This window comes from Solanum lycopersicum, chromosome 12 (genome assembly GCF_036512215.1).
Source record: "Solanum lycopersicum chromosome 12, SLM_r2.1".
NCBI lineage: Eukaryota > Viridiplantae > Streptophyta > Magnoliopsida > Solanales > Solanaceae > Solanum > Solanum lycopersicum.
The window spans coordinates 65319103-65345899 of record NC_090811.1 but is presented as its reverse complement, the minus strand read 5'-3'; the positions used below and the strand labels follow the sequence as shown (position 1 = coordinate 65345899).

The 26797-nt window shown below is 30.9% G+C and overlaps 4 protein-coding genes and 1 non-coding gene across 5 annotated transcripts; 4 read left to right on the top strand and 1 right to left on the bottom strand.

The window, feature by feature from the left end:
* The first annotated feature begins 1242 nt into the window (after window positions 1–1242).
* On the top strand, window positions 1243–3179 carry LOC101248655 (7-deoxyloganetin glucosyltransferase-like). The gene is made up of 2 exons (XM_004252485.4): window positions 1243–1963; window positions 2137–3179. The coding sequence occupies exons 1-2, from the start codon at window positions 1441–1443 to the stop codon at window positions 3072–3074; spliced, it is 1461 nt and encodes a 486-aa protein (XP_004252533.2). The 5' UTR covers window positions 1243–1440; the 3' UTR covers window positions 3075–3179.
* Window positions 3180–13181: 10002 nt separating this feature from the next.
* Window positions 13182–13266, top strand: TRNAM-CAU (transfer RNA methionine (anticodon CAU)). The gene is given in 2 exon segments: window positions 13182–13219; window positions 13231–13266. It is a non-coding gene; the product is annotated as a tRNA-Met (tRNA).
* A 763-nt stretch (window positions 13267–14029) lies between these two features.
* Window positions 14030–16183, top strand: LOC101253463 (nodulin-26-like). The gene is made up of 5 exons (XM_004252582.5): window positions 14030–14155; window positions 14725–14943; window positions 15329–15535; window positions 15613–15674; window positions 16015–16183. Exons 1-5 carry the CDS (start codon window positions 14030–14032, stop codon window positions 16181–16183), a joined length of 783 nt encoding a protein of 260 aa, XP_004252630.1.
* A 522-nt stretch (window positions 16184–16705) lies between these two features.
* Cry1b (cryptochrome 1b) lies at window positions 16706–19910 on the bottom strand. The gene is given in 4 exon segments (NM_001247648.1): window positions 16706–17405; window positions 17596–18302; window positions 18449–18667; window positions 19099–19910. Coding segments are annotated over 4 exon segments (1752 nt in total). The 5' UTR covers window positions 19412–19910; the 3' UTR covers window positions 16706–16892.
* A 5183-nt stretch (window positions 19911–25093) lies between these two features.
* Window positions 25094–26788, top strand: LOC101249251 (signal peptidase complex-like protein DTM1). The gene is made up of 2 exons (XM_004252487.5): window positions 25094–25539; window positions 26517–26788. Exons 1-2 carry the CDS (start codon window positions 25304–25306, stop codon window positions 26602–26604), a joined length of 324 nt encoding a protein of 107 aa, XP_004252535.1. The 5' UTR covers window positions 25094–25303; the 3' UTR covers window positions 26605–26788.
* The last annotated feature ends 9 nt before the right edge of the window (window positions 26789–26797 follow it).

The following is a 26797-nucleotide window of genomic DNA, read 5'->3' as shown; positions in this document are numbered from 1 at the left end:
TATAATATGTGTTAGAAGATTAGTTCAGATAAGTTCGAATTTCACTTTATAGAAGTTTAAATTTGGCTTTCGTAGTTAAGTTTAAATTATAATTATGTGTATCTTGAAATCTTTTAATTAAATTACTCTATTATGAAATTGATGATAACTCTTACCAAATTTGTTTCATATCGCGATATTAATATGTACCGTTTATTTTATGAATTGTACTAATTTCACACGTATAATCAAATTGAGACATAAATATCTTTAATTTACACGATGATCCTTATATTCAAACATTGTTTTATCATTTCATAATTTAGTGCCGCTTTCGAATACTAGTACTATTTCTTTTCATTTTTAATTGTTATATTTTTTTTAGAGTCAAACGACATTCAAAATTATATTTCATAATTTTTTAATATAATTTTTTATTTAAAATATTAAGTTAATATCTAAATTTTATAAATTATTTAAATTAACATTTGAAAAACATGTGTGTGTGTGTGGGGAGTAGTTGATGTATACACGCAGAGTCCCCACGAACATGTTGAAAGACAAGTGGAGACAATTTCTATATATCTTTGCCTCAATTTTTGTTTTTCCTCCCTTTTTAAAAAATTAATTTCATGAGAAAAACTAAAACTTTTAGTCTAATTTTAGAAAAAGCTTATTTATATTATTATTTTTAATTAAAATGATATGATAAATCAAATTTTTAATGAATAATATATATGAATATTTTCTCAAAATAATTACATGAATAAGCTTTTTCTCAAATAAAAATAACACAAATAAGCTAAATTTTTACTGAATATCACAAATGAACCTTTTCTCAAAATTTGACGAAATATTTGAACATTTTTCTTTAATTTTATTTATATAATATTTTGAAAAACCTAAAAGTTAACGTTGTGAAATTATTGCACATGTTATTATATTAATAATTTAGTTATTAGATTTTTATCTAAAAAAAGTTATTACATATATTGTTGCTAGGAAGAGTTGTTCAAATAGTTATAAACAATCTCCACCTCCGCTTTTAAGATTATGAATACGAATAATTATGGAAGAAAAACGATAAAAATTTCTACTACCTAAAAAGAAGTCAAAATATTGTTAACACTATTATATCATCATCATCATAACTTTTACAATATTTGAAGCCACATCTATGATGCATTGCATGACAAATATTATTACTTAGAGATATGGTATCCTACCAATAATGCATAATAAAACTATATAATATAAGTATAGAAAGTCATATTTGACTTTATACCTACCATCCAGCCTATCACAAATCAAATTTAGAGTTTTCCCATTTTATAACACTATTTTGTCTTCATCTTTTTTGGTACTTTACTATCTATAAATATCTCCATTTTCTTCAATCTTCCTTACCAAAATCATTCTTAAAAAATCCATCATTTCATTTCCTTTTGAGAAATTTAAATTATGGGTTCAATTAGTACTGAAATAAATAAACCACATGCAGTTTGTATACCATATCCAGCCCAAGGCCATATTAATCCCATGTTAAAATTAGCCAAAATTCTCCATCACAAAGGCTTTCACATAACTTTTGTCAACACTGAATTTAACCATAGACGTCTTCTTAAGTCTCGTGGGCCCCATTCCCTCGACGGTCTATCGTCGTTCCGATTCGAGACTATTCCTGATGGACTCCCAACTTGTGATGCTGATGCAACACAAGACATTCCTTCTCTATGTAAATCCACAACTGAGACTTGTTTAGCTCCTTTTAGGGATCTACTTGCAAAGCTCAATGGTACTAGTAACACCTCGAACGTGCCACCTGTCACGTGCATCGTCTCCGATGGTGTTATGAGCTTTACATTAGCTGCTGCTCAAGAAATTGGTGTCCCTGACGTTCTGTTTTGGACAACTAGTGCTTGTGGCTTCTTAGGTTACATGCATTATTCCACTGTTATCGAAAAAGGATATGCTCCACTTAAAGGTAATGTATAAACACCGAGCAGCTCTGTAAACTTCAATATTAATAAGAGGCCTAAGATTTGAATATGATATTATTGATGTATTGCACTAAATTTATGTTACGTATCAAAATGAAAAGAAATTAGATGTTTTAACCGTTTTTGTTTTTTTTTTTCGATTTTTGGATTATTGTAGATGAAAGTTACTTTACAAATGGATATGTAGAGAAGCCATTGGATTTTATACCAGGGATGAAAGATGTACGTTTAAGGGATCTTCCAAGTTTTTTGAGAACTACGAATCCAGAGGAATATATGATTAAATTTGTTCTTCAAGAAACAGAGAGAGCGAAAAATGCCTCTGCGATCATTCTCAATACATTTGAGACACTAGAGAGTGAAGTTCTTGAATCACTCCAGACTCTCCTTCCACCTGTCTACCCAATAGGCCCCTTGCATTTACTCGTCAAACATGTTGATGACGAGAATTTGAAGGGGCTTGGGTCGAGCTTATGGAAAGAAGAGCCAGAGTGCTTACAATGGCTCGACAGCAAAGAACCAAACTCTGTTGTTTATGTAAACTATGGAAGTATTACTGTTATGACTCCTGATCAACTTATTGAATTTGCTTGGGGACTTGCAAATAGTCAACACGAGTTTTTATGGATCATAAGACCTGATATTGTATCAGGTTATGAATCGATTCTTCCACCTGAATTCGTGGAAGAAACTAAAAACAGAGGAATGCTTGCGAGTTGGTGCTCACAAGAAGAAGTTCTTAACCATCCGGCTATAGGAGGGTTTCTGACTCATAGTGGATGGAATTCGACTCTGGAGAGCATTACTAGTGGGGTGCCTATGTTATGTTGGCCGTTTTTCGCGGAACAACAAACAAATTGTTGGTTTAGTGAGACTAAATGGGGTATTGGAATGGAAATTGATAATAATGTGAAAAGGGATGAAGTGGAAAGCCTTGTTAGGGAATTAATGGTTGGTGAAAAAGGCAAAGAAATGAAGAAAAAGGCAATGGAATGGAAAAAATTAGCTGAAATATCAGCTCAAAAATCAACAGGATCATCTTATGGGAACATTGACAAAGTGATCAATGATGTTCTTCTTTCATCCAAGCATTAAGTTTAAAATAATGTTTTTAATTTTATTTTCTTTAATGTGTTCTTGTAATAAGAGTTGGTCCTACTATAGTTCGTTTTCATAATAATAACGGCAATTTAAATAAAATATGTATTTATGATATATCAAGTATTTAATATATATTTTTTAAAAGATATTTGCGTTTGATCAAATATGTTACATAAATGTGACCGACATAATTCCAGAGTGTCATTTAAATTATTTATGGAGAGTTGGGTGAATCTGCATTTATCTATATGGATCGTGGAGCCAATCCCAGCAAGCATCAACGCCCATTCTATTATTTGTTTGGTGAAATTGACAACACCTGTACTAATAAAATATCAAACTAAAATAAAATATTTAACACATCAACATTTAAATTGATGATAATAAATAATACTTATCACTGTTTCTAATTACTTATCTATATTTGAGTTGACACACATATTAAGTATGAAGCAAGTGAAATAAAAAATTAGAAACATTGAGTATTATTTATCATAATAGTTGGCACAGTGAATTTACATTTTACCACCACTAATTATGAAGTGAGTAAATAAAAATTATTTCTATATTTATTTTATATCTGTTTTTATTTATTTGTCTATTTCCATTTTAACAAATCAAGAAAGGATAAATTTTTTTTCTTAATATGCTCTTATTTATTTCTAGAAAAATTCTAGTACTACTAAATTATAATACAAGTTTTTTGGAATCAAAAAATTCATTTATTATAGTTAGAGAATTACACAATCTTTTAAATTAACGATAAAATTGTAACTAACATTGTGTGTCATTTCTAAAGTAGACAACTAAATAGGGATAAATAGACTATTAATATAAAAAAAAAGTTACAATATATTTTTTTCTTTTTATCTAATAATAATTGTTTATTATTAATTTAATGAATAATAAAGTTAATTTTAATATATTATTTTTTTGACTTTATTAAATTTAACATTTATTAAATTATGTACGAATATTTGTAGCAAAGAATAAAATGAATACAAAAAAAAAAGAAATTATCTCTTATTTTTCAAAATCGAACAAATATTATTAAATAATTATTTTTTAATAAAGTACAATTAATTATTGAACGGATTGTATTAATTATATTAAAACGGAGTTGGTGAAATGATATGTCACGTGATATTGGGCTCAACAAAATATCACATTCACGTTACATATTCAAAAAGGAGTATCTTTCACTGTTTTCATGATAATTTTTTATTGATAATACTTTATAATATAATTTGAAAGCCCTTTTTATGTTAATTTTGTATTAAGTTAAAATTTGGCACCTAAATTGAAATTAAAGGAATAGTGTCCACTTTATAAGTTTCATGAATATCAATGATCTTTTTGCATTTTCTTTTACTTGAAATTTGATACTTGATTTGAGATTTAATTAATTTGGATCTATTTATACCAAAAGAAAAAAACTTCACTTTAGAGTGTGTTTGGTACGAAGGAAAATGTTTTCCATGGAAAATATTTTCCCAGAAAATGTTTTCCTGGAAAACAAGTAGATTTTGGACTTATTTTCTCATGTTTGGTTGGTGAGTAGAAAATATTTTTCGGAAATGATTTTTAGTGTTTGATTTATGAATAAAAAATATTTTTGAGAAACATCTTTTATTTTTGCTAGAACACAAATAATTTATGAAATTGAAAATATTTTTTAAAAATAATTTTTTTTGGGTGATGGTGATGGGGGGGGGGGGGGTAGGGGAGGGGCAGAGGGAGGGGGTAGGAGTGAAAAATAAAAATTTGAAGTTGATAGTATTTTTAAAAAATAAAATTAATTTTTTGTGGGGGTGGTGGTGGGGGTAAGGGGGCTGGTAGGGGGGGAGGAGGTAGGAGCTTATAAATAAAAATTTGAAGTTGAAAATATTTTTAAAAAGCAAAATTAATTTTTTGGGGAGGGGGTGGTGTTGGGGGCGGGAGGGTGGTCAGAGATCGGGTGAAAAAATAAAATTTTAAAATTGAAAATATTTTTTTAAAATTGAGGTTTTTCCAAAAAAAATGTAATTTAAAATTGGAGCAGAGCTTTGAAAAATGTTTTCCTTAATTTTTGAAGGGAAGTCATTTTTCTTAATTTTGAGGAAAATAAGTTGATTTGGAAAACATTTTCCAAAACTTTTGCCCCAACCAAACATGAGAAAATTGAAAAACATTTTTTAAAAAATGATTTCCTTTATACTAAACACACTCTTAATGATAAATATATTGTTTTTTTTAATTAAAGGTTATATTTTATTTTCGAATTACATATAAAAATGATGTTAGTATTTTTGTTACTATTTAGAAAAACAAGTCGGCATGCATATGGATGCAGAGATCGGCAATGGACTCCATTTTTGTTCGTATAGACCAAAATGTCGTGCCGCATTTAGATAATAAACATACGTATTAAAGTTGGATTAAATTTAAATATACATAAAAAAAAAAAAATTTATTTGTGCCCTGTCATTTTCTTTTGCATTATCTCGAAGGAAACATAAACTATTTGTTTTATTTTCAATCTAACAACCTATAAATAAACAGATTGAAATCAAGATGACCACCATCACTATAGTATAGACGGAAAGTAATTATATATTTGATTTGTAGCGTGTTCTAAGTAAAATATGTTTCTAATTTATTTTTTTTTGTGTATTTTAAGCAAAATATGTTTCTTTATTTTTAAATCATACTCTTTTATTCCCGAAAAAGAGATTGAAGAATATAATTTTAATAACTCAAAAGACTTGACTATTTAAATTTTCATCTTATTGGTGAGGGTTTATTTTTTCATCTTATAATCTCGTACCCATTTCCCACTCCCATATTTGCAAGAAAAAAAATCTCTAAACTTATATCTTATTGACAAGCGATTGATTTTCCACCTTGTAATTCCTTTTACTATTTCTCAGTAGCAAATTTGCAAAAAAAAAAAAAGAAGCAAAGTATCACGGACTTAGGGGTCGTTTAGTCGGAAACGAGTTACTCATGATTAGTTATCCTGGGATAAGTTATCCATCATGTATATGAGATAACTCATTAATTTCATTACTATAATATAAATAGTGAGATAAGTTATTCCAAACATGACAATCAAACAAGACACAATAATTATATGAGAAAATATATCAAATCCCTCTAAACTTGTATCAAAATTCACTTTAGTACTTTAACTATATGGGCGTTTCAATAACCTCCTTTACAATTTTGAAGTGATTATATATCACCCAAAAAGCTTACTTGGCAAAGTAAGTGTACTCACTCTCATAAAAATGCATGAAATAGTTAAAAAAAACTTAATAATTAAATAATACACACGACATTTTTTTATTGACCAATATATAACTAATAGTTTTATAATTCTCGATAACTCTATATTCTTCCTCTTTATTTCATGCTAAATATAAATGGTAAGACAGAGAAAATACATCTGTGTGTTGGATTCTCGTTCTCTCTTCGACTAAACCATCAATATAACATAATTTTTTTTGTCTCGATGGCACTTAGTCAATAAATATTCAATCTATACGAGAAAGGAACTATTCAAGCTCTTTTTTAAAATGGTCTTATACAAGTACGAGACTTTGCTACATTTACATATTCATGCTTTATTTTTATATTATTGACATTTATAAGCTTTCGTTTGAACATGTTACACGTGATATCAAATTTAATTTCAAATCAACATTTAAACATTTCGATCACGGCAAAAATGAGCCATTTTTAAGGTTAAACGAGCCCTGGAGCAAGCAAATCCCAATTTTACAGATTTTCATTTGATATAGTTCACCATTTTTTTTGGTGTCCGAAAATTCAACGTCATTTTTGTCGAAATTTTTCGTGGACGTCCATTAATACCTTAGATATGGAGCCAGTTGACCTTGGTAAAAAAAATCCATTTTCAAGGTCAGCGAGCTAGGAGGAGATAAGCCTCCCATTTTACCGATTTTCATGTGCTATAGTTCACCATATTTTTTGGTGATCTTTAATTTCTATGTCATTTTCATCGATTTTTTTTATGTATGTCCATGAAGACCTTAGCTATGGAGACAATTAGCCGTGACAGCCAAAATGACCCATTTACAAGTTCAAACAAGCCTCGGAGTAGGCAAATCTCTCATTTTGTCAATTTTTGTGTGTTACAGTTCACCATCTTTTTTTATGATCCCGAATTCTAATGTCATTTTTATCAAAATTATTCGTTGACGTGCGTTAAGGCATTAGCTATAGAGCCGATTTTGCTGCTTGTCGTGTGCTATAGCCACTCATTTTCAAGGTCAAACGAGCCCCGGAGCAGGTAAACCCCTTGTTTTGCTGCTTTTCGTGGCTATATCCAGGATCTTTTTTTGTGATCTAAAATTTTGACGTCTTTTTTGCCCAAATTTTTTGTGGACGTTCGTTAAGACGTTAATTATTGTGTCAGTTGATGTAATGGTCAAAACAATCCATTTTGAAGGTCAAACAAGCCCCGAAGCAGATTAACAGTTTTTTTTGTATGCTATAGTCCATGAATTTTGGGTAATCTAGAATTTCTACGTGTTTTTTGCCAAGATTTTTCGTGACATCCGTTAAAATGTTAGCTATTGCCAGTTGGCTCTGATGGGAAAAATGGTCCATTTTCAAGGTCAAACAAGCGCTGAAGCACATATACCCCATTTTTCTAATTTTCGTTTACTATAATCCATGAAATTTTGGTGATCTAGAATTTCGACATTATTTTTGTCTAAATTTTTCTTGGACGTCCATTAAGATGTTATCTCTGGAGGAAGTTGGCCCTAACGGCCAATACAGACCATTTTGAAGGTCAAACGAGTCCCGGAGCTGGTAACCCCTCATTTTGCCGATTTTTATGTGCATAGTCCACGATCTTTTTTGGTGATCTATAAATTTCGACGTCTTTTTTGATAAATTTTTTTGTAGACATTTGTTAAGACGTTAGCTATGGATCATGTTAGCCCTGACGCCAAAACGACCCATTAAGAAGGTCAAACCAACCCTAAACCAAGTAAACCCTCCATTTTGATGATTTTTGTGCTTATAGTCCATTGAGTTTTGCTGATCCGGAATTCCGACGTCTTTTTTGCCCAAATTTGTCATGGACATCTATTAAGACGTTAGTTATGTAGTCAGTTGGCGTTCACGAAAAAATGACTCATTTTCAAGTTAAACAAGTCCCGAAGAAGATATATCCTATTTTATCAATTTTCGTATACTATAGTCCATGGATTTTTAGTAATCCAAAATTTTGACTTAATTTTTGTCCAAATTTTTCGTGGATGTCCGTTAAGACATTATCTATAGAGTCAGTTGGTCTTGATAGTCAAACGACCCATTTTCAAGGTCAAATGAACCCTGAAGAAGGTAAACCCTCTATTTTGCTGATTTTCTTGTGTTATTGTCTATAGATTTTTGGCGATCTGGAATTTTGACATCTTTTTTGCCAAATTCTGATGGATATCTGTTAAGACTTTAGTTATTGAGTCAGATGACCCTGATGGCTAAAACGGCCCATATTCTAGGTCAAACGAGCCTCGAAGCAAGTATATTCCATTTTGTCAATTTGTGTGAACTGTAGTCCATGGTTTTTTGGTGATTCAAAATTTTGACTTGATTTTTGCCCAAAATTTTCAAGAACGTTCGTTAAGATATAATCAATGGAGTCAATTGTCCATAACGGTCAAAATGATCATTTTGAAAGTCAAACAAGCCTCCGTACAGGTAAACCTCTCATTTTATCAATTTTCTTGTGCTATAATTCACAATTATTTTTGATGATCAAGAATTATGATGTATTTTTTTACCAAATATTGTTGGACGTTGTTTACGATGTTAGCTATGGAACTAGTTGGCCCTTGCGATCAAAATGACCCATTTTAAGGTCAACTGAGCACTGAAGCAGGTAAATCCCCCGAATTTTTAATTTTTATGTGTTATAGTCCATGACTATTAGTGATTCGGAATTACAAAGTCTTTTGCCCAAAAATTTCACGGACATCTGTTAAGACGTTAGCCATGGATCCAATTGGTTCTGACAGCTAAATCAACCCATTTTCAAGGTGAAACGAGCCCTGAAGAAGGTATACCCTATTTTGTCAATTTTCGTGTACTATATAGTCTATGAGTTTTTGGTGATTCAAAATTTCGACGTTTTTTTGTCCAAATTTTTTGTGGATGTCCGTTAAGACGTTATCGATGGAGCAAGTTGGCCCTGACAGCCAAAACAAACCATTTTGAAGGTCAAACGAGCCTCGAAGTAGGTAAACCCCTCATTTTGCCAATTTTTGAGTTTATAGTCTACGTTCTTTTTTGGTGATCAAGAATTTTGACATTTTTTTTCAGTTCTTTCATGGATGTCTGTTAAGACGTAGTTATAGAGCAAGTTGACTCTAACGGCCAAAACAACCTTTTTTTGAAGGTCAAACAAGCTCCAAAGCATGTAAACCCTTATTTTGTCAATTTTCGTGTGCTATAGTTCATGAATTTTTTGTGATCCAAAATTCTATTTTTTCGCTCAAATTTTTTGTGGATGTCCCTTAAGGCTAAAACAACCTATTTTCAAGGTCAAATGAGCCCCCAAGCAGGTAAACTTCACTTTGTCGATTTTCTTATTCTATAGACAATGATTTTTTTTTGTGATCCAGAAATTTGACATTCTTTTTGTTCAAATCTTTTGTAGACGTCCGTTAAGACGTTAACTATGGAGTCAATTGGTCCTGACGGTCAAAACGATCCATTTTGAAAGGTCAAACTAGCTCCAAAGAAGGTAATCCCATTTTGCCAATTTTCATGTGTTAATAGTCCATGTATTTTTGATGATCCAAAATTCTGACGTCTTTTTTGCCAAGCTTTTTGTGGACGTCTGTTAAGACGTTAGATATGGAGCCAGTTGGGCATGACAGTCAAACAAGCCCGAAGCAGGTATATCCTATTTTTCTTATTCGTGTATTATTGTCCATGAATTTTTGGTGATCTGAAATTATGATTTTTTTTTGTCCAAATTTTTCGTAGATGATTTTTAAGACGTCATCTATGGAGTCAGTTGACTCTAATGGCCTAAACGAACCATTTTAAAAGTCAAATAAGCCCCTGAGCAGGTAAGCCCCTCATTTTACCGATTTTCGTGTACTATAGTCCACAATTTTTTTGGTGATTCAAAATTTCGATGTCTTTTTCACCTAAATTTTTTGTGGACGTTCGTTAAGACGTTCGCTATGGAGCCAGTTGGCCCTGAAGGCCAAAGCGATCTAATTCGGGTCAAACGAGCTCCGAAGCAAATAAACCCTTAATTTTGTCAATTTTCGTGTGCTATAATCCATGAATTTTTGGTGATCCAGAATTCGACGTCCTTTTCGCCCACATTTTTTGTGGACGTTAGGTTTGGAGTCAGTTGGCCCTGACAGTCAAAATGACCCATTTTCAAGATCAAACGAGCCCTGAAGCAGGTATACTCCATTTTGTCAAATTTTTTGTACTATTATAGTCAATTGATTTTTGGTGATCTAGAATTTCGACGTCTTGTTTATCCAAATTTTTTCGTGAACATCCATTAAGATGTTATTAAATGAGTCCCGGAGCAGGTAAACACCTAATTTTATCAATTTTCGTGTGCTATAGTTCGCAATCTTTTTTTATGATCCAGAATTTCGATGTTTTTTTTGTTCAAATTTCTTGTGGACAACCGTTAAGACGTTAGCTATGGAGAGCCAGTTAGACCTGACGGTCAAAACGGTCCATTTTGAAGGTCAAACGATCCTCGAAGCAGGTAAACTCTCTATTTTACGATTTTCGTGTGCTATATAGTTCATAGATTTTTGATGATCCGAATTTTCGACATCTTTTTTGTCCATATTTTTCGTGGACGTCCGTTAAGACGTTAGTATGGAGTCAATTGACCCTGACGGCCAAAACGATCCATTTTCAAGGTCAAACGAACCCCGAAGCAGGTATACTCCAATTTACCGATTTTTGTGTACTATATTCATGAATTTTTTATCATCCTGAATTCCGACAATTTTTTTGTCCAAATTTTTCGTGAATATCCATTAATTTTTAACTTTACTATTGATGAGAAGAAACAAGTAATATTATCACATATATTTTTGTTAAGAAACTTAGTAATTTTGATGAACTATTTATGATCATTGTCCTAAATTATGAATGAATTTGTTAAATATTATTTTAGTGGGAGATATCAGATATGCCACGTAGAGCATAAACTTTATAGGTCTTGTGTAAAACGGGGAAAAACTATTTTGCTTATGGCAATTGACTAAGAAAAAACTGAAAATAAATTATATTAAATCTGAATTTTCCACCTGATTTTGAAACAAAACACAAGAAAGTATTACTAGCTCTTCCTTGTTTTCAAATTCAAATGAGACCAAATTTATTTGAAGTGATTTCTTCTTTAGTTTCGATGATTTTATTTAATGTCTGATATCTGTATTGAAATTTGAATAATTTAAATTTGTGCCGACAGATAAAACTCATTCAAAACTAGCATTTTTCATCAAAGATTTTTCATACTCAAAACTCTAACATTCTTATCCGCGACAATTGATGATCCTAAAGTGAGTTTGTACCAACATAAAAACAAAATGACATTAGTTGAAAAAAAAAAGTATATCTGATCTCTATGACTTGATTTTAAGTTATAAAAACGTGTTTCATTTTGAATTAAAAATAATAACAGCGTTGAACACAACCTAGATAAGTACAAAATAGATTTGGGTTCAAATGTGAAATTAATATGTTTAGCATATTGTTTTAATTTATTCACACGATATTTCTTCAAGTTATCATTGTTTTAATTTAGTCACACGATTTTTTTCCTTCCATCATTTGCGATGACTATTACAGTGGAATACTGAGACATGAGGTAATTTAAATTGACTTATTTAAGTTGCTTTTAAAATCATGTCTTATGATAAAGTGGACCAGGAGTAATGGATGATATTTAATAGTAATTGATAAGTAATATGTTATAACATGTTAGATTACATTTGTTCATTTTAATATGAATTTAAATTCTCCGTATTGAAGGTGTACACATTATTTATGTAGCCAGATCACTTATTATAAATAATTTGCTGAAATAAGATTCATGAACGAAATATTTTTCCCAATCACTATTCTATCACTTTTGTATCGCTCATATATAACAACACTTTCCCATATTCCAGAATGTCGTAACAAAATCGAAATATTCATCTTTGAATCTTCACAAAATGCGTTTCAGAATTTTCTTATGCAAAATTGATATTTTTTTATCCGATTCATAATATGAATTTTTCACTATTTTGAAATTCAATAATGTAATAAATTAGTTAGATGTTTATGCAGATTATATGTTAATTTTGTTAAATGTTAACGTGAATCATGGGATAATTGTTACCCTTTTTTTGCGCCGTAACTGTTAACAAAAAACAAATCATTAAAGTATTCGCCACTTTCAATTAAATATCGTTATATTTTATAAAGTATTTGGATTACTAAAAAAAAAAAGGATTTTTGGTAAATAGTTATACAATAGGGATACAATATAATTTGTGGTTTAGAGTATGTGACTAGCGTAATTTTTACAATAATAAATCCCTTTGATAAGCCTTAATTACTAATCTGATAAAAAAATTAAATAATAACCTACCCTGCATAACCCAAATTGTTCTACCAGACTCCTGTGGCCCATTTGTTAATATTGGTTTAGGTCCATTCATAACATTAATTATACAAAAAAATTAGTTATTTCATAAAAATAATTTTGTGGTCGTTTGTTAACTAGTTAGGAGAAATATTATACATACATTAGATTTTGTATGAGTAATATATCATATTTGGTAGTTGATTAGGATTATGTGTTAAATTAATATGGATATTTGGTTTGTAATTTAAAAACACGCATAATTAATACCTGTAATTCTCTGTATAATGTTACGTAGGATAGAAGGAGATTGTTAATGCATGAATATCTAAATCATGCAAGATGAATCATTGCATAGAGTTATACTTACATTTCTCAAAATTAATTCATGAATTATTAATACTTGTGTATCAAATGACCCTTTATTTTGTATTATTATGGATAGCAGAATTGAAAGTATCAAAGGGGTGGTGGCGCAGTTGGCTAGCGCGTAGGTCTCATAGCTTCTGAGTAATCCTGAGGTCGAGAGTTCGAGCCTCTCTCACCCCATTAAACTTTTTTTAGTTTTTTTTTTTTAAAAAAATAACATCGAAATATTATTCTATTTATTAATAAAATAAAATTTTGAGATCGACATTTGACTTATGTTCTTCATGTTGTATTCAAAATGAATGATTTTACAAAAATAAATCGATACTTCCATATATTATAAGAATCTTTAAAGATTTTTCTTTTCCATTTAATCGTAATAGACTTTTTTTAATACTTAGACTTATTCAAAATATATTTCTATCTTCCAACAACTGCCGGCTTGGAACAAACAATAGAATTACACAATTTTTTAATAAAATATTTGTCCTTATAAGAATAGATTTTGTAATAAATATTTGTCCTTATAAGAATAAAAACAAAATGTAACATCATTAAAATTCGGCACACAAATATTTTAAAACATTAAGAAAGGTTCCCAAAACTATCTTTAAGTTCATCTTTACGCTTCACTGTAATCGATCAGAGACGAAGTCAGAATTTTAACTTTATGAGTTATAATTTTATAACGATGATTTCAAATATTGATGACTAAATTCTAAACGCAATATTTATACATATTTAATAAATTTTTTAATACAAATAGACTATTATATTTAAACAAAAGTTACTGAGTGCGACTATATTTTTTTTAATAAACTGTCACATCAAGAATTATATCTAGGGATAATATCTTTGTGCCTAGTCAAATTCCACACACTATAAAAAGCCAAGAGTAATATTGGTAATAACTAATAAGCTACCCTTAAACTTGAAATAAATAATGGCCAGCATAACTTCTATAATCTCTACAAATTCATCTAAAAATGGAATATTTGCTGATTTTTCAAGCATTGAAGAAGGAAAACATGGAACTATTCAGAGTCCATTCCTATCTGCTTTCCAAAAGGTAGCTACGTATAATTATAAAGTACATTCATTTTGAACTCACTGACTCTAGATTACGTATTTGCCTCTATCTACTAGCTCATGTTATGTTGGTCACGATGTACTAATAGGTAGAGTGTGTATGAACGTATAGATTAAAACATTTATGTATAATTTATAAAGTACATTCATTTTGAACTCACGACTCTCCTCTGCCTACAAGTTCATGTTATGTTGGTCACGGTGAGCTAATAGGCAGAGTATGTACGAACGTATAAATTAAAACATATATCTATAAAGTACATTCTTTTGAACTTATTAACTCTAGATTACGTATTTTCCTCTGCCTACAAGCTCTTGTTGGATTCATTTTTAGTTGCAAAATTAAGTAGATTCTGAACTCATTGACTCTAGATTATGTGTTTTTCTCTGCCTACAAGCTCTTGTTGGATTCATTTTTAGTCGCAAAATTAAGTAAATTCTGAACTCATGGACTCTAGATTTTGTATTCGCTTCTGCCTACAAGCTCTTGTTATAACGTTTGCTAGCAACAATTTGTTTCATTTCATGTTTAATCGCGCCATTATGCAGATTATAGCTGAGCTGGTGGGAACCTATATTTTCATATTTGTGGGTTGTGGATCAGCTCTTGTTGATAGAGAAAGGACACTCACTATTGTTGGTATAGCATTGGCATGGGGTTTATCATTGATGGCTCTAATATACACTCTAAGTCATGTTTCTGGCGCCCATTTCAACCCCGCGGTCACCATTGCCTTTGCTGCAGCTCGAAAACTACCATTAATGCAAGTAAGAACTTTTAATCAAACACCAATAATGATAATAGTTCCCACTTAGTACAGTGATACTCGTTCTGTTTCAATTTGTTTGTCTGATTTTGACTTGACAAAAACTTTAACAAGTGATGAAGACTTCTAAATTTTGTGTTGTTAAACTGAAGATATGTAGAATGTACCAACAGTTATATGCACATGGATCGGACACAGATCCAAGATTTGAACTTTATGAGTTTTGAATGGTAGAATAGTGACCTCAAATGCAAGTATAGGGTTCTAATGTTTAGTTTTGTACATATTTAGGAGATTTATCAACACATATACAAGGTTCGGGCCAAAGTTATTGAATTCTGTCGAACTAGTAACTTAAACCCTACTTCCGCCCCCGATTCTTGCAGGTGCCTATGTATGTACTACCTCAATTCTTGGGATCTACACTTGCAAGTCTTACCTTGAGAGTGTTATTTAATCATCAAGGTGACATACTACCAATGTTAACTCAGTACAAAAGTCCAGTCACTGATTTTGAAGCTATATTTTGGGAGTTCTTAATGACTCTCATTTTGATGTTTGTGATCTGTGGAGCTGCTACTGACGATCGAGCGGTACGTTTTTCGTGAATATTTCGTCAATTTAATCAACTAGAATGTCCTCCTAATCAGTTTACTATCTTCAAATGCAGACCAAAGGGGTAGCTGGAGTTGCAATTGGAGTGACATTAGTGTTTGAAGTCCTTATTGCAGGGTAAAATCATTGATGTACTTGTAATGTTGTTGCACCCGTGTCGGATCCTCCAAAGCTACGTAGCTTTTGAAGGATCCGACAGACGACCTATTTTTGAAGAATCTGAGCAACGTAAATTCTTGACTATGAAAAGACTAGGATGAGTAACTTATCCTGCTTTCCTATACTTGATTCTCTCTCTTTTCGTTCTGTTGTAAAAAAAGGAAAGATCCCAACAAATTGATCTTTCTTTTCGTTGTTGAATCTCTCTTTGATTAATCGATGTGTGATGTTCCGATTTGAAATTGCTAACAATGTAGAGTATAACATTTTGTTACTTACTAAAAGTTCATATCTGCAGGCCAATTACTGGAGCTTCAATGAATCCAGCAAGAAGTTTAGGCCCTGCAATAGTCTCAGGTGTCTATAAGAACCAATGGGTCTTCGTTATTGCCCCGATTCTTGGAGCCATGACAGCAACTGGGATATATGGCCTTCTCCGACAACCAAAGCAGAATACGAAAATCTGAAGCATAAGATGTATACCAACAAGTACGTAGGAGATTATGTAACACCAGAAAATACATGAATGTCAAAATGTGAGTATTCGTGCTATAGGAAAACGAAGAATGATTGCATTTTTTATAACTTAATTATATTATATCTCAACGAGACTTCAATCCCTTTCGACACATTGTCTTTAAAGAGTACACCTATTCTATACAACGGAAACACACCAGTACAAACCGGTAAGAGATGCAGAAAAATAAGAAAATCTGGACATATTATACACAAATTTACAGCTGATATAACCAAGCTATATAGATTGATCCCATGCTAAGTGTGCTTATTCGTAATCCAAATGCTCGGTTGATTTCTCATATAGTCACTTGATTAATAGTTATTATCTCGAAAGTCCCCTTTCTTCTTGATTCCAAAACTTTCAACAAAGAAAGTGACTTCCTGAGATGATAACAATTAGTCGAGTGATCATCTGAGAAATCAAACTCTCCAAATGCTGGCCACAACGATACACCTGTAGCAAGTGCATATCACACACAGGTTAAGAAAGTTCCATGAGGCTTCGACATCCTCTGGAACTAAAATCATAACTACTACGTATTGCCTCAACTAATGTCTGGTACAGAGAAGTAGAGGCATCATATCTGTATATAAATGTGATATTTTGATCTTCGGAGTTCCTGCTTGGTCAAGTGTACGTATTCCATAGTTCTTGCATTACATCGATATTATTGGAACTTCTGCTCTACTATCTACAACTGAATTTCTAATATCAACAGAGGTTTCTTCGTCTTCATTCCTAAAAAAGGAAGATGACATGCTAGGAACAATCTGATCTCCATAACGTCGTAGAGCAGTAATTGTAGGATTATTGTTCCTGACCGGTACATTATTAGCTTCCATTTCCATCTGCATAGCCTGAGGAAAAGCTATTGGGACAAACTCATCAGTGGAGTCTCCATGTCCTTCCTCCATTCCATTCTCAATAGCAGATCTTGCAGCTGCTTCAAGCTGCCACATTTGTGACAACGCTTCTTCTAGTCGTTCTTTTGCTGCAACGATTTCAACGATAGGAAAAGGATAATTGGAACCAAGCTCAATTCCAGCAGCTTGAAGTACAGATTCTGGTGCATCCCATGGGTGGTGTATCCATTCTGTGGGCAGCCTAGCAAGTTCAGGAAGCCATCGTCGAACATATTCCCCATTTGGATCAAACTTGTATCCCTCAAACTACGGTTTAGACAATTAACAATCAATAGCAATTAAAGTTATACATGACAGGATGAACGTGTTGAGAACATAATTAAAGGTATGCTTTATCTAACAGCTTGAGCTTTAGATGAGACTTTCAACATGACGTTGGAGCAGTCTGAAAAAAGGACAGTAACTACAACAAAATGCTACGATTACAAGGAAATACCTGTGGATTATCAATTCCGAGGAACTCACAACCATCAGGTAGGGTACCGGTAATAAATTGCCAACCAAGAGCATCACTCTCGAGATCTGCATCTAACAGTGTGTCCCAGAAATACTTCATTCCCCATGTCCAAGGAAGCTGCAGAACCTTAACAGAGAAACTAGACACAACAACTCGAATACGATCATGTAACCAGCCAGTGGCCCAAAGTTCTCTCATACCTGCATCAACTAAAGGATAACCTGTTCTACCTTGCCTCCACGCCTTAAAATAACCCTCGTCTACTAACCAAGGGAAGTACTTCAACTGACCAAGCAATGGCCTTTCATGACTGTAAGGATGATAAAAGCTCATGTATCTCGAGAACTCCCTAAGGCCGATAGACTTGAGGAACAAGTTGACACTCTCTTCACCTGCTTTGTTTCCTTCATTAGCCCAGAGTGTTTGTTTAGTACGAATACGATGGAATACCTTACGAACACTGACTTCACCAAAATGTAAACACGGTGACAGAAATGAGGTTGTTGCACTATCAGCTTTACTACGATTCTTGGAATACTCAATCAACGGTCCATTAATGAAAGTAGTGAGTGCCTTATCAGCATTGCTCCAACCAGGAGACCACGCTCGAGCAAGAAGTGCATTGCTTCCTTTCTCTAATTCACTCTCAAACACCAAGTTGTCTGAAGGGCATCTTGATGCATCACCTGGAAAGTGTTCCACGAAACAAACAGTATACCCAGTCAAACGAAAATGGAAAAAATTGCGGCAGGTTCTATCTGATTCTTAGCTACATCAGTAGAACAAAATGGTGAATGTGCATTTAACACGATCACGATAGATGAGAACAAACCAGATATTATCCTTTTAGGCGGAAGAAGTGGAGCTTCAGGATCATAAGGCATGGTAAGACATTTTTCCCAAAAATCAGAAAATGTGCTGAATGGACGGCTTTCATCATCGACAACTTCCCATGGTTCATATAGCAAATCAGCATTGAAAGAACACACAGATACACCTTCAGCTGATAAGGTTTCCTTTGCGCGATTATCCCTTACAAGTGATATTGGATCTAAAGCAAAACACAATAATACTTTTGTTTATAAACCTTCTGATATAACAAATCCACATTCACAAGCATATATGATCAAGCATTTGAGTGTACACCTCTTATGTCAAATTACAAATTATACAAAAACACACGAAAAATGATGTGCTTATTGTCCAATAAGTAACTTCTTTGTTCTCTTCTACTTATCCTATGAGACTTTGTTCGCACATATCCAACAACGTTCACCAGCATACGAGCAACTAAAAACACGGAGAATATATAACTTATATACTACATCAGTTACAGAGGAAGTGAAACATAACAAAGCATACTGAGTAGTAACTACAACAAAATAATACGATAAAGCAACAATAATCGAAGGACAAGAAACTACATGAACAAAAAACCAACAAATAGGAACATGTACTAATATAACAAAAGGCATAACTAACCATATAAATGATTGAAAAAAACTCGAGTTGCACCGGTAGATTTGACAACTTGAAGAAGAGAAGAAACACTATCATTAGATCTCTTTGTAATGAGTGAAGTGCCAAGTTTCTTCAAAGATGAATCAAGATGAGCCAAACTTTTCTTAATCCACCATCTTGACACTCTTCCAGGGCAATAGTATCCTTCTTCTTCTGGTGCCCATATAAACACAGCAATCACTGATCCTGCTCTCACTGCAGCAGCCAGTGCTGGATTATCTTCAAGCCTCAGATCCCTCCTAAACCATACTATACTACAACCACCACTTGACATTTTTTTTTTTTTGCCTCAAAATATTACCAACAATGTGTCACCTATCTTTAACACCACCATGCTAATGTGTCTTTCTTGGACATCAGTGAACTAGGATTAGTCTTATCCCTTTATTGCTTTACATGTAACTTTCACTAATGAATAGGATGTGTTACAAAAATAGGGCATAATACACAAGCAAACAGTCAAGTTTGACCTCAGTTGGTAAGTAAGCACTCTAACTTTGACGGTGAACATCTAGACACCTCAACTTAGTCTTGATTGACAACTGAACACTCCAACTCATCCTCAAGGTGTCTTTTGGATGATTTGACACATAAATTTAGATGATCAAATAACAATCTGGATTACGAGTTGAGGTGTTTAGTTATGCATGCTTAAAATTAGATTATTTTTTCTTTTATGTATTGTGCCTACAAAAAACACTTTGATAGGGTGGCGTCGATCAAGATTTGAAGCTTATAGGTAGGTTAATATGTATATATTTATTAATTTATTCAAGACAAACAAAAGGATTGGACTAGAGATATTGGGTCCGAATGAACCTGTAAGCTATACTATAGGTTTAATCCGACAATTTAATATGATATCAGAACAAACAAATATGTTAGCTCGTGTCGAGGCTTAGTATAATTAGAAATATTTTTTTTCAATAAGATTAATGGTTCAACAACAAACAGAAAAAAATGAACTTTTTGAAGGATGAAATTTAGTAAGATAGCTATCTAACACAAGTTAATTCTCCCACTTGGGTAACCCCTATGAAAGTGATTGGTTAAGGCAATGAGTTGGAAGAAATTGATGGACAAATTGCAGCCACAATTTTTATTTATTTAATTTCATTTTATATTTTGTTTCTTATCCTAGGTAGAAAACAAGTCCCAATAGAGTGCTTTTGGGAAAAAATTGTGGTTTTAAAAATCACCTTTTACATTGTCGATTTCGAATCCGAATAAAAGAAGAGTATTATAGAGGATTAAGGTTATATACATGTTATTATTTTTAAAATTTACTTGTGAATTTTTACGGAGTATTTCCAAAATATCTTTTAACCTTACTGGATCAAAATAAGTGCTGGTGTTATGCTGTCATATTCGTCATATTCACAAATTTGGAATATCTTTTAAATATATATGGTACCAAATCTTAACAACAAAAATCCACCATTAACATTTAATAATTAAAATGGCAAGGCTTATGCACACACACAAAATACAACAAAACAAAGAATTTTTTTTAACTTTTTATAATTTTATATTAAAGATATGTCAAATGTATTCAAATATCATTTAATTTTATAATTTTAAATATGTTATATGAAGAATTAAAATTTAAAAAATAAATCATACCTTTTTAAACAAGCTATAATGAAAAATAAATCAAAACATATTAAACCAAAAAGCATATTTAATTAATTCATTTTTTTTCCTTGATACATAATTACAGTAGACTAGTACAATAAGTAGGGTCCTCATATTCAAGGCCTATTAAGTTGGTTGGTGATATTAGATAACATTACATATTAGTAGATGAATGCTATGAAGTTCTTCAAAAAAATATAAAATATTATATAGAGAGGTAAAGTAGAATTTTAAAGTCTATGAATTAAGATGTTTTTTTATTTAAATTTAGAATCGTCAATATAAGTTAGGTTCGTTGGGATAAAATTTTAAAGTGTATGAATTAAGATGTTTTTTATTTAAATTTAGAATCGTTAATATAAGTTAGGTTCGTTGGGATGATCTTACTTAATCTATGATTTGATAAGGATGCGTTATGATTTAGGAGCTCATTATTTAGGAAAAGGATTTTTTATCTCGACCTAAATAAGTCTGTCAATTTGTGAGGCTTGAAAAATATGAACAGTGTCAGCTCCCAAGCCAAGTAAAAATTAATTGAAAAATAAAAATAAAATAGACTATTAAAAATAATAAAAGTCTGCCCTCAAATTTTGTTTAAAGTTTAAAATATTACAATTTAAATATAAATTATATTTATAAAATATGTAATACTTAAAACAAAAAATTTCTAATATTTCTAGGGAAGAACTACATAGGTCACAATCTATGGAATGTTGTCGTAATTTTTGTATTTTATTATGATCATTGATAAACAATTAGGTAAATATTTCCATTTAGCTATTAAGTTTTTTATTGAAATCAAACTTAATAAATATATTATAAATAATTTTATTTGTGTATGATTAACAACTAGTAACATTAACCCCGTGTAATATTATTTTATCGATATTTATGATAATATTTTTAACTATAATATAATTTAAAATATTATAAAAAATATGTTTTTGAAAAAAGAGGGCTAGCTCGGCAAAATCCGTAGCCCACATACTTATGGGTTAGGCCGATCATTTTTTAGCCCACACAAAAAAGGGGCTAGTGCCGCCTGACCCGTCAATTAACAAAGTCTGTGTCGATTAGCCCAGAGGGAATGAGTCAGTCCATATTGAGAACTCCGTTTAAATTATGGGAAAATTGTATATAATAGCAAACTAATAACCTAAAATAAATGGAATAGCTAGGGATTGATTTAATTGTGCTCCATAGCAAACGTTAGCTAAAATTTGCCAGCGTCTCTCTCCCAGAAATCTCGCTCGCCACTCTCCATTCTCGCTCGCCTCTCTCGCTTTATACACAGAAGTGTATAATTCTGTTTCTGTTTTGTATAAAGCGAGAGAAAATTGTATATACACATGCAAAAATATATATCTTCGTGTTATACACTTAATTATACAATTTACAAACATTTTATTTCAAATATTGCAGAGAAAAAGGTCAACGAATTATACAATTGCGAAATATACAATTGCAGTAAAATACAATTTTCTCTAGCTTTATACAACAGAAGTGTATATATTGTGTTTCTGTTTTTGTATAAAGCGAGAGAAAAACATATATCTTCTTGCTATACACTTAATATTGCAGCGAAATAGGCAGTGAATTAAACAATTGTGCATTATACAATTGCAGTGAAATAGGATAGCAAATTATACAATTGCAGCGAAATGGCCAGCGAATTATACACTAGTATATGTATAGCGAATTATACAGTTTTATGTTTGCTATGGAGCGCAATTATGCAAAGTTTGCTATAGCATACAAATATGAACTTTTTGTTTGCTATATGTGAAAGTTGTCCTTAAATTATTGAGATCTAAAATAATAATGGAAAAATTAAACGGCTAAATGAACATATAGTATTTAATTACTCATTATGGCTATAGTTTGTTTTAGTTACCACTAGCGACTAATATTATACATTAATTACGTTGGCTGACTTGAGTTTGTATAATTAGTCACGTTTGTATTTGTATAATTCGTCATATTTGTATAATTCACAATTCACACTTCTTTGTTTGATTTGCATTTGTATACGATTGTTTGTATTTATATATGATGATGACTTCCTTTGATTTTTCAGTTTTGTTATCGTATACATTCAATCTTTTTGTGTATAACTTTTTAAAGTTTGTATAAACATGTAGCTTTGGGTTTCGTATAATATGATTTTTATAATGTATTTTGTAAAATTGTTTAAAGTTCATATATATATATGTGTGTGTGCGTGCGTGTGTGTGTGTGAGAGAGAGAGAGAGAGAATTAGTTATTTCTACTTTTATTATATTTGTATATTTCAAGACTTTATAGTCAATTTGTTATTTCTAGTTTTATTATATTTGTATATTTCAAGACTTTATATTAATCAATTATACAAAAATAGAAAAATTGTACAAACGTACCTGCGAATTATACAAATTATTGTCCTCTCTAACTCGCCTCTCTACTCCCTCTCCCAATCACGTTTATCATATATACAAGTGCATATGTATAATTATACAATTATCTAACCGATATACATATATAATTCTCTTCTCTCTCTCTCGTCTCTTTCCTCTCTCCAATTTCGCTTGCCTCTTTTCTATCTTCCAATCTCACGCTCCTCTCTTTTTTCTATAATATTTATTTACGAGTTATAATTATCAAATTTTAATTACAAAGAATAGTTAGATTATTTTTTTAATCGCTATATATAAAAAAATCCTCTGTAAGAATTGATATATTAAATAAATTATCGAATCCGTGCAATTATATAATATAAATTCTCGGGAAGTGAATCAACAAATGAGACTGATATTTTACTCATCTTGATGTTTGTAAGGCTATTTTACTCATCTCGAAGTGTGTAAAAGAGAGAATACTACACAACTTATGACGGCTTGGTTTAAACAAATACCCACATTTATCAAGTCCATTTTACTCCCAATTAACTTAGAGTAGAATAAGACAAATTTTATTAATTTAGGAGTATATTGTTGTTTTTTTTTCATAATATATAAATATGCTTTTTAATTTGAATTTAAGTTATATTTATGTTCTTTAGTTTTAAAAATGTACAAATAAACACTTAAATTTGTATAAAGTTGAACAAATAGACACACATGTCCCATATGTTATTTTTTGTACTACGTGGTATCCTACGTGTATTGTGTCACGTAGGACTCATGTGTTTATTTATTTAAAAGTTGGATAGGTTAAGAGTCTCTTTGTACATTATGAAAGTTGGAGGTCGAAGTTAAAATTTAAAATCAAGTTTAGGATCCAATATAAGTATTATGTCATTGTTTTTTGTATGACCGTTTTTAATATTATGAATTTTATTACCATTTGGACTATATATATGACACGTACAAATATATGAATTTCGGATACATAAGATTAAAATTAAGTGTAATGTGTTCTAGACATGTTGTCTTCAAGTAGATTTGTATATATTCAACTCTCTCGCTTCTCCTTATTTATCTATATTTCAGAATGTATTTTGAATGTATGTACGTAATATCCCGGATACTTGCAGATTATGTTTAGAAGTAAATCGCTTTCTTATATCACGAATCATACTAGAAATTAGACTTTAGATTCATGTATATGGTGTGTTCAGTTATATTTGGGATCAAAATTAGTTATAATTTGTTTCAGATATAGCGTATCCAAGTGTTTCACATATATGTATTAACTCTCCTGCTTCTTCTCTGTGTATATGGTATTTTATATATATATATATTTATCTAGTGTGATTCATATATATATGAGATACATATATAGATTATCTTCCTTATTTCTCTTCTTATTTTAGTGTATTTAGTAGTAGAAATATATGTATTAAGGGGTATTTGACTTAAAATTGATATAAATTATCAATTAATGAAACGATGCATAATTATTTCAAAAAATAAATTATAAAAATATTTACTCTTTTCGTTCCATATTATGTGGCATTTTTCATTTCTCGAGAGTCAAATAGTTTAACTTTGATTCGGACATTTGTGTTTAAAATTTTCAATCTTTTTGAAATGAAATTTATATATTTGTAAACTACGTAAAGAGTACTATAAATAACAATAATTGACAATTCAAATGTAAAAGGATCTATAAAAAGATTACGATAAAAATACACTTATTTAAATTTCATAATATGAAAAGTGTCATATAAAATGGAACGGAAAGAAAATATAATGAAATAGTTTTTCGCTAATTAAGGATATGGACTTTTAGCTAATACTAAAAAAAACAAAATCTAGGTAAACGGTCAACCCAATCATTTATTTTTCATTTCTCAAGACTCAACGAGGCCAGCCTTATTGATTATATGGTCCTTCACTTATATCACAAAAATAAATGCAGGGCCAAGTCCCAACTAACTCCTTGTTTGGCTATAATGGAAAATTAAAATATGTTTTTTTTTTAACTCTACCTTCTTCTTCCCTCTTTTGTTTTCCAATTTTCCTCACATAATTAGGGCAATTTTAGCAACTTAATAGTTGACTGGTCTCGTTGATCATATAACTGTGAGGAAACGTGTCATATTAGAGGTCTAATGAAAAACGTTGAAAAGAATTTCCAAATATCAGTGGCCTGTTTGGCTGTAGTTATAGTTTTTATAGGTTTGTACACTCAATCTTTAAACAAAATGATGGGCACTTACTTCATTGGTATTTTAGGGATCCTTGGTGTGTTTTTACCTGATTGGGAGTCCTTTGACCAAAGTGTTTCACATTGGGTCACTCCTCTCAAAGTGGATGAGTTCACCGCTGAGTCTTGCAGATCGATCAGGTAATTGAAAAATTTCATTTTGAATTCAAATTGTATAATAAAATCATATTATTGAATTATAATATGTTATTTTATCGAACTTACTTATAGTTAACAATAGTATTTAACTATTTATTGTATATGTCAATGATAATTCTTAGGTTGTGAAAAATATTTTGTTGTGAATACATGGAAATTGGAATACAATATCAAATAATTAGAGTTCAAATTTTATCTGCTAAAATGTATAAATGATTTTTACATAATTAGGTAATTTTAATAAACATGATCGAGAAATTGAAGTCAAAAGATATTATGCTAGTAAATTAGTAACTTGAAAGATGACATTATTATATATTAGATCTAATCAAATTTAGTTAAACACATAATTATATGTGAATTAATCTTTTAGAAATGATTAGCTAACAATCACTTCAGAATTGAACCGTGTTGTTTCAAGTTTTTGTTCTTCATCTTTCATCATCTTTTTCTTTCAAGTTGGATTTCCTGTGGTTTTGTCATTATATTCCTGTGGAATTTTAACTTTATGTTTTGAAGTATGATTCTTTTTAGTTCACATTGAACATTAATTTCTATTGTTTCAATTGCATGATTGGAATATGAATAGATTTTATAATCTCCATTTTATATTAGTATCACATAATTGAACATAACACACTTTTCATATGTACTACATGCAAGAAATCTATACATATTGAATTGATTAAAATAAACGTCAAAATATATTGAACTAAGAATGGAAATTTCTCTCCAATCTACGGACTCCCAAATTGGTGAGTTGTGATAAGATAATGTATTATGCAATAGTTGTTGAATGTTATTAACTCTTTTAAAAAATTATAAAATACTTTGTAACAACACAATATATTCTAAAATTTGATTTTCTAGGAAAGTGAATCAACAAATGATAATGTACAATTGTTTTAGTTGTGGCTTTTGACATATGCTAAATTTATTTTACTTGTTTTTATTTGTAGGTTTAGATTTTATCCAGTCAGAATGGCTATCTTCACAATTTTATATGGATTTGGTTTATACAAGTGGTGGATGTTTATATCCACATAATAAATTCACATTAATGCATTCATATTTGGTGGTTTTTTTGTTTTGTTTTGTGTGTGTTTGATTTTAGCATCTTTAGATTAAGCAATTTTCGACATATTTAATTAATAGTTGTATTTCTTGTTTTGTTTAATCATAAATATCTCAAGTTTATCAGTTTGATTAATTTGAATTCGAACAAAAATAAGTGATTCTT

What these genes read in the sequence shown, in the direction of transcription:
- LOC101248655 (XM_004252485.4), top strand. Translation starts at nt 1,441, where the DNA reads ATGGGTTCAATTAGTACTGAAATAAATAAACCACATGCAGTTTGTATA. An exon ending in AGGATATGCTCCACTTAAAG is followed by an intron (nt 1,964 to 2,136) that starts GTAATGTATAAA and finishes GGATTATTGTAG; the next exon opens with ATGAAAGTTACTTTACAAAT.
- LOC101253463 (XM_004252582.5), top strand. Translation starts at nt 14,030, where the DNA reads ATGGCCAGCATAACTTCTATAATCTCTACAAATTCATCTAAAAATGGA. An exon ending in TCCTATCTGCTTTCCAAAAG is followed by an intron (nt 14,156 to 14,724) that starts GTAGCTACGTAT and finishes GCCATTATGCAG; the next exon opens with ATTATAGCTGAGCTGGTGGG. An exon ending in CTGCTACTGACGATCGAGCG is followed by an intron (nt 15,536 to 15,612) that starts GTACGTTTTTCG and finishes CTTCAAATGCAG; the next exon opens with ACCAAAGGGGTAGCTGGAGT.
- LOC101249251 (XM_004252487.5), top strand. Translation starts at nt 25,304, where the DNA reads ATGAAAAACGTTGAAAAGAATTTCCAAATATCAGTGGCCTGTTTGGCT. An exon ending in GAGTCTTGCAGATCGATCAG is followed by an intron (nt 25,540 to 26,516) that starts GTAATTGAAAAA and finishes TTTTATTTGTAG; the next exon opens with GTTTAGATTTTATCCAGTCA.